The 13,287-nt window shown below is 54.8% G+C and overlaps 2 protein-coding genes across 4 annotated transcripts in view; one reads left to right on the top strand and one right to left on the bottom strand.

Moving 5' to 3' along the window:
- EFCC1 (EF-hand and coiled-coil domain containing 1) overlaps positions 1-5,339 on the bottom strand; it is a 33,316-nt gene extending 27,977 nt beyond the window's left edge. For all 3 annotated transcript variants that reach the window (XR_007469896.1, XM_004284353.3, XM_049693717.1), the window contains exons 1-2: positions 4,354-5,339; positions 2,638-2,927 (exon numbers count right to left, since the gene is read on the bottom strand). Coding sequence is in view for 2 of the 3 variants with exons in the window: in XM_004284353.3 (XP_004284401.1) it covers positions 2,638-2,927; positions 4,354-5,049 (986 nt within the window). In the remaining variant the exon portion in view is untranslated. The remainder of the gene's footprint in view (positions 1-2,637; positions 2,928-4,353) is intronic.
- CFAP92 (cilia and flagella associated protein 92 (putative)) overlaps positions 1-13,287 on the top strand; it is a 173,343-nt gene that overhangs the window by 17,167 nt on the left and 142,889 nt on the right. The window contains exon 11 of the mRNA XM_049693712.1: positions 581-799. The gene's annotated coding sequence lies outside the window, so the exon portion shown is untranslated. The remainder of the gene's footprint in view (positions 1-580; positions 800-13,287) is intronic.

Raw genomic sequence — 13,287 nt, forward strand, 5'->3', positions numbered from 1 at the left:
CAGCACCCCCAAAGAGACGTGACAGGAGGAGGTTTACCTGAGAAACGGGGAAAGGACTGGGTAGAACCCACAGCAAAGGACTGAGTGGGAGGGAAAAGAAGGTGCAGGTTTGGGAAAGAACTAAATAGAAGTCTGAGCAATGAGGAAGAGAGTTGCTGAGGTTGCCCTTGAGGAGGTGGCAGAGAAGGGGAAGGAGGTTTGATTTAGGGTTGGGAAGCTCAGCTGAGCTCTGCATCCATCAAGCTTGGCTATGTGACTAGTGTTCTCAACTGTTCTATCCCCTCCCCTTTCCTTTCTCCAAAGAGGGAGAACTTTGGGGGCAAGTCAGCCCACAAACCTGCAAGCTCTGACTACAGAAAACGGGGAGAGGAGGTTTGCTTCTGGGGCTGGGTGAGGTTTAGGGACAGGGAAGCAAGTGACAACCATCCCCTAATCACTGTGTGAAGGTCACTCTCTGGTCCTTGGTTTCCTCATTCACTGGGCATCTCCTTTGGAGCCTCTGCAATATCTGCTCCCTTTTTCCTTCCTAAGAGAGCCTCAGGTTTGTTTGGGGTATCAATATCACCAGACTCTCTTGCAGGTAGGGGCAGCCACGTGATGCAGTTCTGGCCAAGTTGATGGAGGTACAAGTTCTGGCGGCAGAAGGTGGGGGAGCCTCTCCCTGAATAGAATGGCAAAGCTCACTAGAAGAAAATCCTTCCCACCCCCAATATCACTGGTCCTTCTTATGCCTGGACAGCAGACATGAGGCCTGGAGGTGCAGCAGCCATCTTGTAACCATAAGACAGCAACAAAAAAGGTAAAGTGGAAAGACAGAAAGAACACAGGCTGTGGGGGCAGACAGACCTTCCTTTTCCACTTTCTGGCCGTGTGGCCTTGGGTACGTCACTTAACTTCTCGGAGCCTCACTTCCCACAACCTGTAAGATGGGGATAAAACCTCTCCCTTGAACAGTCCTTGTGAGGATTAAATACTGTGTTGAGTATGGATCCACTTTTTCTCCTGTAAAGAGCTATCCCAATGTTTGGAGTTATTTTTACAATCATGCTGTGACAATTACTTTAGAGCAAAAGAAAGAAGAGACCCTTTATTTCTCCTCTTGGAGAAAGTTCCAAGGCGGGATACGGGCCTTGAGCCAACGGGCCCTGCTCTTTGGCCGATCAGCTATGCAAACAGGAGGTGACTATCCAAACATTTGGAGCTGCAGAAGGCTAGCCCAGAGCCGGCCTCCTCTCTCCACCGTGGTGCGTCCTCGTCTCCCCGCTGGGAGCACCTCAAAAGTCAAGGACGTGGTCCCCCGGATGAGGAACTAGGTTCAGAGCAACCCTTCCGGCTGCCCTGCCCACCAGTCTGGGCCAGACCGCCTGCCTTTCGGGCTGAAGTCGGACGGCAGCCTCTTGCCCGGCTCCCACTGTCTTCTGCCCTTCCCCTCTCCTTCCATCTCTTTGTCACAGCTGTAGCCAGGGTGATTTTTTTGCAGTGCAAGTCTGTTCTGTCGCCCCCTTGCTAGAACTTTCCCATGGCTTCATGCTCTCTCGAGGGAAGGGCCGAAGACCTCATCACAGCCATTGGGGTTGGCCTGGCCTCAGCCTGCCTCTCCAGCTCTACCCCTCCAGCTGCTGTTTTAGCTGCTGGACCGGGCCAAGGGCCCTCCTGCCTCTGCGCTTGGCCCACACTGTTGCCGTTTTCTAGCACGCTCTCCCCCCTCCCCCTCCCTGGCCCATCTCGCCAGGTAACGTCCCACCCTCAGCACTCCACTCCCGGGTCAGGTGTGCAGGCGCTGGCTGAGCCTGCAGCAGGCACGCCGAGGGCCCTGCTCTCCCTGACAGCAGGCAGCCAGCTGTTGCCACACATACGCTCACGTGGGGACCTCACACGCTCACGAGTGCTGCTCAGGGCGAGGACTGCGGAATGTCTTGTTCAGAATGACACCCCCTGTGGCTGGCATAGTCCCTGTGCAGAGCTGGTGCTCAGTAAATGTGGAAGGCAGGCAGGCCGGGTGCCTTGTGGTTTGAAAGGGAGGGAGCTCTGTTTACCGAGCACCTAAGTGAGCCAGGCAGGGCCTCACTGCCTCTTCACAGCCTCCCTGGCAGGCAGGGGCCCCAAGCTCTGTTCCATCCAAGAGGAAACAGGGACTCCGAGGGGGGGCGTGACTTGCCCAAAGTCACACATCTGTCAGAGGCCCTGCCAGGACTTGAACCTTGGTCCCGAGCCCAGCTTCCTACCCTGGTGGAGCTAGCACAAGGGATCACTGCGCCTCTGTTTCCTCACCTGGAGAATGGGGACATAACGGTACCTACCTCACAGGTCCGGTGGCTGTGAGGACTCAGTGAGGTTAAGTGCTTAGTCAGGTTAAGTGCTTAGCTCAGAGCCTGGCACACCTTAGGTGCTCGGTAAGTGTTAGCTGTTATCATCTTTGTTATTGCACGGATCAAAGAACAAATAAGAACAAATCTATCCTATTACCCCCAGCGAATAGGCAAACGGAGGGGCTTTATGGGTGAGCAGGCCCACGGATGGATGGGTGGGCGAATACCTGAAGACGTGAACAACACGGGGACGAGTTGAGGGGAGGAAAGCGCACCTGAGGTTCAGGAGAACGGGAGCTGATCTGGGGCACCCGGGCCGCCGGCTCACCTGTAGCGCCGCAGCTCGCCCTCCAGCCGCCGCACCCAGCGCTGCAGGCCGGGCACCTGCCGCGCCAGCGCCTCGAGCTCGCGCACGCGCGCCAGGCTGCGCAGCACTGCCTGCCGGGCCTCCTCCGCGCGCCGCCGCACCTCGGCCTGGCCCCGGCGCAGGCGCCCCGCGCGGGCCTCGGCTGCCGTCAGCGCGCCCCGCGCCTGCCGCAGCTCCCGCGCCGCCGCCGCCGCCTCGGGCCCGCCGTGCGCCGCCTCCCGGGCGCCCGCCTGGCTCTTCCAGAGGCCGACCTGCCGGAACAGGGCAGCAGGGCAGGCGGTGAGCGCCTCGCGCCAGACCCCACCCGGCCCAGGGCGCGTGAGCAAAGCAACCCGGCACGTTTCTCGCGCTCGTGCTCGCCGACCTGGGCCCATCTGAACTCATTTAACCCTCGCCCTAACTCTACCGAGGCGGGAGCTCATGTCACTCCCTTTTAATGGATGCGGGCCACTGAGGCACAAAGCCCATATTCTGTTGTTTGCACAGTTCCAGTGAGTCCCAAATGCCTGCACTCTTCTCTGTCCGCCTCCGGCCCTCAGGGCACGCCGCTCCCTCGTGCTCCTCCACGCCCTAGACTGGGGAGCCCTCTACGGGCGTTCCCGGCCCTCCTCGCTGTCTGCTGCTAGGCAGCCGCCTCCTTGAGGGTGCGGTTTTCTTCTGTCGTGTTCACTGCTGGGCGTCCGGCGCCTAAAACAGGCCTGGCACACAGTAGGTGCTCAGCAAATACTTGGGGAACTAATGATCCTGGACAATCTTACTCCACACAATGGCAGTACTTTCCCGCCCCGGACTTGGCTTCTCCGATGCCCGCTGGCCGTGGCCCCTGAAATCCGCGCCTTGCACCCCTGCGCACTCCCTGGCCTCTCTCTACCCCTCAGGGCTGTGACCCCGGGCTGTGTGGGGAGCGGGCAGGGCTACTAGAACGTCAGCTCCCTCCTAGCCTGTGGTCCCTTGGGTCAGAGGCCGTCTGGTCCTCGTCTGACCCCCAGCCCCCCATGGCCTTTGACACACGGCTGGGCACAACGCCGAAGTGCTTGTTGACTGAATTGCAGATGCCTGGGCTGGGTCCATGCCTCTCTCAGTGTCTGGCCCCCGCAGCGCTGAGTGGCCAGACCTGCCTGGTCGACAGTGACACTATCTAGCATTGGCACACCAGGCCTGGCCCTGAGGGAGGCCCTCCAATGTTCGTTGAGTGACTGCACCGAGCTGCCTGTGTACCTCGTTAGCTCCTTAAGGGTGCGGACAGGCCTTCCTCACACCTTATCTCCTAGGCCTCCTGGAATCCTGGCACCGCGGAGAGCTCCGGAGGTGTGTGTGTGTGAGACTGACCAGGTTTCCTGCGAGGGTCCACGGCTGGGTCAGAGAGGCAGGATGAGATGGGCTGTGTGTGTGTGTTGGCGGAATGGTTTTCTCTGAGGGACTGGAGTTTTAGGGGGCTGGAATGTGTGATGTGAGTAGGGGAGGGGACTAGAGTGTGTTGGAGTGGAATGGGGTGGCTAGGGACAGGATGCAAGTAGGCTGAAGTGGGGAGGGCTGCCCTTCACCCGCCCCCGCGGCGCCCCCCCCACCCCGTCCTCTTCCTCTGCACAGCAGGGGCTCTGCAGCCAGCCCGCTGTCAAATGCCCCCCGCCCCCCGCCCCATTCCGTCGTCACCCTCCGCCCCGGGACCAGGTGCACCTGCAGTGCTAGGCAGCGCGCGTCACTGCTCTGCAGCGCGGCCCGCAGGTCCTCCACCAGCTCACGCAGGCTGCTGTTTTCTTCCTCCAAGCGCGCCAGGCGTTCGCTGTCCGGGCCGCCGTCGGAGCCGGGCGTTTGGGGCGCTCGGCGGCGGCGGCGCGGACGGCGCAGGCGGATCTGCGTCTCGATGTGCTCGCTAAGAGCGCCGCGGGGCAGACGGGGCCCGGCGCGGGTGCCAAAGTAGCCGCAGAGGCGCGCGTGGAACTGGCGGAAGGTGAGCTCAGGCGGCTCGGCGCGCAGTGCCAGGCGCGCCTCCTCCTCCGCATCCGCGTCCCCATCGGTGGCCACCCCAGCGATCACATCCCCGGAGTTCGTGTCTCCCGCGGCTGTATCCCCGGCAGCCTCCCAGGTGGCGGCAGCCTCCTCGGCGCGCAGCCCCAGCACCGCGCAGAGCGCGCGGAAGTCGGCGCGGGGCAGGCGGCCGGCGCCTCGGCAGTCCAGGTGGTGGAAGACCTCCTGTAGATACTGGTCCAGGCCCGTGGCCAGCACCACGATCTCGTTCTCCACGCCTCGGTCCAGCCCGTAGTGGTGCGCCAGGGCGCTCAGCAGCCACTGTGTGCGCCGCGCTGGTCGCTGGTACGGGTCGCCCGCCGCGCCTTCCACGCCGGTCCCCGTGCCCGGGCCGCTGGGCTCCATCGCCGCCAAGCGCCGCTCCTCGGGTCCCTCCGCCCCGCCACTTCCAGGGGCGGCCCCAGAGTTTCTTGAAAGGAGGGGCTTAGCGGTGGCGGTCTGGTTGGAGCGGCGCCGAGGGCCGTGTCCAGCAGCTGCGCTGGCCTGGCAGGGCGTTTGTGTTTTCTCCGGGTTGGCTCTGAGGGGGCTTGGTTAGGGGACCCAGGAGCCCCGAGACCCCCGTGGGGCCACCACTGACTGGTCTCCCTCCTGATCTCGCTTCTCTCGGTGACCCCTGCACTCTTCTCCCCTCATCACTCCCGGGGTGTCCCTGGCATCCCCTCTTTTCCTCCCATTCCCGGGTCTGTCTGCTTTCAACTCCCCCGCTCTCCACCTAGCTGCGTTGTGCAGAGAGTGTGCCCCGAGACGGGGACAAGGGGTGGGCTCGGGATAGGAAGCTGGGGAGGGCTGGAGGGTGGCCCCCTGGTCCCGTGGCCCCCCGGTCTGTTCCGCGCCCACGCGTCACTCCACCCCTTCTCGCCAGAAAACCTTTCAAGGGTAGCCCCGCAAGCTAGCTGGGGCCGTACTCCTGTAAGTACGGAGAAGCCCCCCTCCCCTTAAATTCAGCGACTGGGTTCCTAAACCCGCTTCTCACTCCACCAGGGCTGGTGCAAAGGGCCTCACGTGGTAACTAGAGCAGAGGAAAACCCAGCTCCGGGAAGTGAGGGGATGCGTTAGGGCCATCCCGCTGGATAGAAGCCGATCTGAGCCGGACCCTTGCTCTCTAAGCTCTGTGTGTGTTGAAGCGGGGGCGGGGGTGTGTGTAGGAAAGCCGTGGCCTTCCGTCTTCTCACCCGTTTGTGCCTGGGGAGTGGATTGGCCCTGCGACCGGAATTCCACCTCTGAGCTGGGGTTAGGCTACCAGGTAGCTGTTTGGCCAACACTTCCTCTGGTGCCTTAGAACACCGTTCTGGAAGAGGAAAGAAAAATCAGCCTCTCAGGTGAATGTAAGGCTGCTTTTCCTTTTTTTTTTTTTTTTTTGACAAGAGGGGTGTAGAGATGTCCTAACCTGATACCTGCACTGGGAACCCTCATCCAGCCTCGCAGGAGTAAGAGGCAGATTTCTTCAACTGCCTTTGGCTATACGATGGGCAGAATCTGGCCTGTGTACAGCTCTAGGAATTTCAGTGTTAAATCCTGGAATTTGAAAAAGCACTAAAATTCTGTCTCCTCTGCTGCAGTACCCCAGAATAAGCACTTTGTCCATTTGGCAGATTTCTACTCATTCTTGAAGACTGTGCCCACCACTCACCTCTGCCAGGAAGGAGTTAGATGCTTCTCCCCAACCATTTTGGATGTGCATTTAAAAAAAAATGATTAAAGTGGTAGCAATTTGACAAAAAATTTTACATCAACTCCAATGCTTGGCTTCTGCCTTAGAAAAAACACGTGTACAGGATGTTCATTGCATCGTTGTTTATAATAGTGAGAAACTGGAGACAACATTTTGCCCATTGGTACAGCAGCCGGGATGAATCACCACAAAAGGATGAGAGAAAAAAGCGACAATAACGATAAACCCACACGAAACGGTACTAAAGATTTTCTGGGAGGACATGTGTATGTAAGCGCATAGAAAAAGATGGAGGGATTCACAAACGGATTCAGTCGTTATTTCCAGGGGTCGGAGGAGTTTGGCTTTCAGTGTAACATCTCTCTTTTTGACAAAGGAGATGTTTTTGTTTGTTTCTTTTCTCTTTTTCTTTTGGGGGGGGAAGACATACTTTATTTGCCATTTACAGACCACAAAGTTCACCCATTTAAGGTATATTAATAAGTGGTTTCTGGTATATTTATAGAGCATATAACCAGCATCACAATTTCATTTTTAGAACATTCTCATCACTCACCACCACCCCCCAAAAAAACCCTTGTACTAGGTAGCCCACCCACTGCTCCAGTTTCCTACCCTCCACTCCCAACTCCCAGCCCTAGGAAACCACTATTTTCTGTTTCTATGGATTTGACTATCTTGGACATTGTGTATCAAACAGAATTATACAATATGTAACCTTTTGTGACTGGCTCCTTTTTGAGAACGTTAACAATAATGTTTTCCAGCGTCAACCAGGTTGTAGCTGGCATGCGGTTCATTCCTTTCTATTGTTGAGTAATATTCCATCGTATGGATGGACCACGTTTTGTTTATCTGTTCATCTGTCGATGGACGCTTGGACTGTTTCCACTCTTTGGCTGTTATGAGTAATGCTGCTGTAAACATTCACGTAGAAGTTTTTGTGTGTTCATATATTTTCACTTTTCTTGAGCATATACCTAGGGGTGAGGTTGCTGGGTTGTGTAGTAGTTTTTTTTTTTCTTTTTTTTTTTTTTTTTTGCGGTATGCGGGCCTCTCACTGTTGTGGCCTCTCCCGCTGCGGAGCACAGGCTCTGGACGCGCAGGCTCAATGGCCATGGCTCACGGGCCCAGCCGCTCCGCGGCATGTGGGATCCTCCCGGACCGGGGCACGAACCCGTGTCTCCTGCATCGGCAGGCGGACTCCCAACCACTGTGCCACCAGGGAAGCCCTGTGTAGTAGTTTTATGTTTAACTTTTGAGGGCCTGCCAGGCCATTTTCCAAAGTGGTTGCACCATTTTCGTTCCTACCAGCGGTGTAATTCATGTATTTCTCAATGGGTAAAGGAATACAGATGTTCTCAGTCCTGGACTCCTTCCCTTCCTCCCCTCCAACACCTCCATCTCAGTTCGCGGGGCCTCCAGCCTCCCTCGGCAAATCCCTACCGTCTTGGGTTCTTCTGTCACTTTCACGCCACATCCGGTCTGTCAGGCCGTGCACCTTCAGAGCTCACCCCCAATCTGACCCCCTTTTCCTGCGCCACTGCTACCCTGGACCAAACCCCCAGCATCTCTCACCTGTATCATTGCAACAGCCTCCTCCCAAGACGTGCCCTTGAATTCCTACGTCTGTCCTCCACGGCCAGAGGACGCCCTCCTTCGCTCAGCACCCACTGTTATCTCCCTCTCTCAGGGACTAAAGGCCCAGTGTAGTGTGCGCCCGTGTCCCCCGTAACCTCCCTCAATGCCTCCCTCACTGACCTCCTTGCTGTTCTTCTAACTCACCCCAGGGCCTTTGCATCTGCTTCCCCAGATGTTTACAGCCTGCCCCCTCACCTCCAAGTCCCTTGCTCCAGCGTCAGCCCCTCAGTGAGGCCTTCGGTGACATTGCAAGCCCTTTGCGCCCCTAACAGACTCTCTTGCCTGGTGCGTCTGTCTGTCTCCCTGTAACGCACTATCAGCCATGACGGGAGGGACGCTTCCTGTCTGTCCGCTGGGCTTGGTGTCGGGCACACTGAGAGAAGAGCTCCAGCCCCCTTCTGGGCTGCCTGCCTGCAGCTGCTGCCGGGCACAGTGTGGCATGAGGCTCTCCATGTGCTTTCTCTGCCTACAGGTGAGACGTACTTTTTAACTTGTATTTTAAGAAACAGCATTGTACCCCATTGCCACTTATTTGCAGGCCTGCCACGAGGGCTGAGCTTCACAAGGCCAGAGACCTGGTACCCCCATGCCCAGCATAGGGCCTGGCATTAAGTAGGCACTAATTATGTCATTTTATAGATGTGGACACACTGCATCAGAAGGAAAACTACATGTAGCTGGCATCCCTGGGATTCAAGCATCCTTGTGCCCAGAGATGCTGGAGTCAGCGAGACTCCAGATGTTAGGTTGATTGGACTCCCAGCTGGACCGTAGAAACTTCTAGGCCGGGAGTCCCACCGCCAGGGACGTTGCTGTCTGTACTTAGAACAGGACTCTGGGGACTTCCCTGGTGGTCCAGTGGCTAAGACTCTGCACTCCCAGTGCAGGGGTCCCAGGTCCAATCCCTGGTCAGGGAACTAGAGCCCGCATGCCTGCTGCAACTGAAGATCCCACATATGCCAACGAAGATCCCGCGTGCCGCAACTAAGACCCAGTGCAGCCAAATTAAAAGGAAAAAGAAAAAAAAAAAACGGGACGCTGGAACTTGACTCTGGACTTTTTTTCCCCCCACCTCTTTATGGGAGTATAAATGCTTTACAATGTTGTGTTAGTTTCTCCTGTAGAGCAAAGTGAAGCAGCGTGTATATACGTATATCCCCATATCCCCTCCCTCTTGTGGCTCTGCAGATGAACCTGATTCAATTTCATGTTAATGCTGAGAGCTGGTGACCCAGGGGAGACTACCCCCGTTGCTGCAGCTGGCGATGGCTTTTGCGGAAGGAATCCTTTGAACAGGAACCTTTCTGGGCCAGTCAGTATCGAAAAGAAAGACTTTAAATATCTTGACGTGGAACCATCGCCTGGCCTCTGCCCCCCGCAGCTCCTTGGGGGCAGGGGAGTCCGGGTTGATAATGGGGCGCTGTCAGGCCTGTCTGTCTGCGGGCAGTGTTACCAGGCGCCTCTGAAATCATCCCGGTTGGACCCACAAGCTTTTTGTTTGAGGCTCAAAGTGAGCAAACTCAGAGGTCTCCTGCGCTTTTGTGTGAGCTGGGGGATGGGTGTGTGTCTGCGTCGGGGAGAGCGGAGAGGAGTGGTTTTTCTGAAGTCAGCTCAGTATTGTTTGAGCCATTCCTAATAGTATATTGTTCACAGTGTCTACAAACAGCCCAGCAAAATGCTAAAGAGCAAAAAAACCATCCCCCCCTTGTGCCAACAAGAGAAGAACACAGGGTTCTTTTGATGTATTTGTTTTCAGATGTTTTCCATGCATTTAAGCATGAAAGGACTTTTGGGGGTGGTGAAAACATTCTATACCTTCATGGGGGGGGTAGTTTCATGACTGTATACTCCTGTCAAAGCACTTAAAAGGGTGAATTTTACAGGATGTCACTTGTACCTCCTTCAATGTGACATAAAGAAACAAGTTGAAATGCGGCTGTTGGGATCTGTCTCTGCACATCACCCATCTTCCTAAATGGCTCCGCCATCATTACCATTCCTGGGTAACGTTATTCTCAAAGGCTGGTCCACACTCCCTCTTAGGACTGACCCGGAAGGTGCTTTGTCGTCCCAATAGGTGCACATAGCGGTGGTTTGCAGTTTTTCTCCATTCCAACAACACTGTGAAAGGTTGGCTCTATTTCCTGGGTGCTTTACTGCAGGGCCAAGGAGTGCGGGCATTTTATAAGCTCTTGATGTTGTCAAACTGTTTTTCAGAAAGCTTGTGTCATTCTGTACAGTCCCCTGGAGTGTCTGGGATTCTCCGAGAGCCATCAGTTTTAGTGTCAAAGCGTTTACATTTTTAGGAGTCTTGGTTAGTGGATTTGCTTAGTGTTCAGACGCCAAGTTTGACTTCTCTCTATTAAAAATGGGCCTGGGTTAGGCAAAGATTTCTTAGATACAACACCAAACACATGGTCCAAAAAAAAGAAAAAAAATCAATACATTGGATCTCATCAAAATTCAGAACTTTTGCACTTCAAAGCGCAGTGATAAAGACGCCATTAAGAAATGACGGGACAAGCAGGCAACTGGGAGAAAATCTTGACAAAACACATGCCCAGTAGGGGCCTTGTATTCAGAATTGACAAAGAACTCCAACAGCTCAATAAGAAGAAGACAAACAACCCAATCGAAAAATGGATGAAAGACAGGGACAGACATTTCCCAAAAGAATATATATGGTTGGCCAATAAGCACGAGAAAGGATCCCAGTACCGTTAGGTATTAGGGAAATACAAAACACAACCTCAATGAGAGACTATTTCGCCCTCACGAGAATGGCGATAATAACTGACGGACAATAAATGTTTTCGAGGATGTAGAGAAATAGGAACCCTCATACGTTGCTGGTGGGAATGTGAAATGGTGCAGCCACGTTGGAGAACAGTTTGTCAGTAAAAGACAAGCATAAAGCCTGACCCATACGTGTCGCTTACTACGTGACCCAGCTCTCCCACTGCTAGACGCCTCTACTCAAGAGAACCGAAAACATCTGTACACACAGAGACCCTCCTGTGAATGTCCTCAGCAGCATCTTCATAAATGTCTAAATGTCCATGAACTGACGGCTGGATAGACAAAATGGATGTATGGCTCCATGTATAGGAAATGTTCAGAAAAAGGCACCTTTTTAGAGACAGAAAGTAGATTAATGGTTGTCTAGAGCTTGGGGTGGGAACAGAGGTTAATTTTAATTAATTATAGTACTTTTGGGTGAAACTTGTGCACGAAGGATCTTATTAGGGAGATGAAAATGTTCTAAAACTTATTTATGGTGATGATGTCACCACTTGGTGAAGTTACTAAAAATCATTGAATCATACACTTGAAATGGGTGCACCGTATGATATAAAATACACCTCAGTAAAGTTGTTATAAGGTGGCGGGGGTGCTTTGCTTAGGAGAGGGATGGCAAGAAGAAGACGGGTGTATGCTTCCAGCTGCCAGAGTCTTGCAATAACTTCAGAAGCTCTCTGGGTGCCGTGGGAGCTTTGGCGCTCCACTGCCCTGGAGGAAGAAGGAGCAGGGACAGATCGCCCTCAGATGGCTGCACTCCACGGGGTGCCCCTTTGCAATGTGACTTTGCCCTTCCTCCTGTCCTATTCTGACTTTGCCAGCCCTGAAGCCATCTTTGCTGAGGGGAGGGGAGACCCGCCCCTCGTGCCTGAGTCTCAGGTGACACACCTTTGCCTTCATTCCATCCCATGATGCCCTGGCTCTTGACCTGGACACTACCTCCCTCAGGGAAGTGGTTCCAGATCTTGGCTATGCAATGGGATCTTGGTGGAGGTGACTTTAACAAACAAGCGTTCTGTTCCAGTTAATTATTTTTGCACAACGAATAATCCCCAAATTTACTGGGTTAGGACAGCAGTAACTTACTTTGCTGATAAATCTGCAATTTGCAGAGGGCTTCATGGGGACAGCTGGTTTCTGCTACACATGGTGTCAGCCAGGTGACTCAAAGGCTGGGGGCTGGAATCCCCTGAGGTCTGGCTCTCACATTTTGGGCAGTGAGGCTGGCAGTTGGCCGGGAGCCCTGCCGGCTGTTGGCCAGAGCATCTACACGTGGCCTTTCCATGAGGCTGCTTGGGTCTCCTCACAACATGGTGCTGGGTTCCTAGAGTGAGCGCCCCAAAGAACAAGGCAGAAGCACATGGAATTTGTATGACCTGGCTTCAGATGTCACCGAGTGTCACTTCCACTCTACTCTGTTGGCTGAGGTGGTTCAAAAGTTCTGTCGGGGTTCAAGGGGGAGGGGACTAGACCCACCACGGGATGTGAAGAGTGTTGACATCACACTGTAAGAAGAGAGGGTGGGAGGGAATCTGTTGAGGTGTTTGGAAAATACAATCTATCACCGGTTCCTAAGCCCCACCTCTGGAGAATCAATTCCACAGGTCTGGAGTGAAGCCTCAGGATTGAAGATTTGACATGATCCTGGGTGATTCTCATGCACATCCAGGACCAGGGCTCTTTGGTCTAAGACCTCTCAAGCCTGAGTTCAGGGCCGCCCCACAGGAGATGCTGGGGAGATTGGCTGCTGCCCTTGGTAACAGGGTGATCGAGGACCCTTTGGAGCAAAACCAGCCTCAGGCAGCAGGTGGCACCTGACGGGCAGGAGGCCTGCTGTCTGTCCCAGGGAGGGTGGTGTCACTGACCAGCTCTTGTTAATGGGGCCTTTTGGGAGCTGGTGTATCCTAGTAGCCTTTTCCCCTTGCAACCCTGGGTGTGTCTTTTTAGTACTTCCTTGCTTATGGACGGTAGTCTGCAGGCTGTTGGACAGGGTGTCATGGCACTCAGTGGTGAAACTTGAGTCCTTCTCCCCAGGGGACCTCACTGCCATTTGGAGACTTCCCCTCACAGCTGTTCTTAAGGTTCAGTTTTTTAGACTGATCGAACCTGAGGAATGTCGGAGGGCCCCCGTCAGTGGGAAGTATTCTGGAATACTGGACTACTGTCCCCAGCCCCTGGGGACGGCCTAGGGAGGTGGGCACTGGGTGGGAGGGTGCTTGCGTCCACAATTTTGCTCTTCGGCCACGGGTAGGTTGTGTCTCATCTCAGAGCCTCAGTTTCTGCAACAGCGAAGTGTGTGTGGAGATTCCGCACCCATTCGCTTAAACAAACTCCTGCCCAGGGGCTTGGTACCGGGGCCCCCGTGCGCCACTCCAGCCTCATCATCCCTTCCCTGAACTTGCCACACGTTTTCACTCCGCTTGGCCTTTGCATATGCTGTGTCCTCTGCCTGGAATGCTTTCCCTTGCTTT

The sequence above is a fragment of the Orcinus orca genome, chromosome 10, assembly GCF_937001465.1.
Source record: "Orcinus orca chromosome 10, mOrcOrc1.1, whole genome shotgun sequence".
In the NCBI taxonomy this organism is placed as follows: domain Eukaryota; kingdom Metazoa; phylum Chordata; class Mammalia; order Artiodactyla; family Delphinidae; genus Orcinus; species Orcinus orca.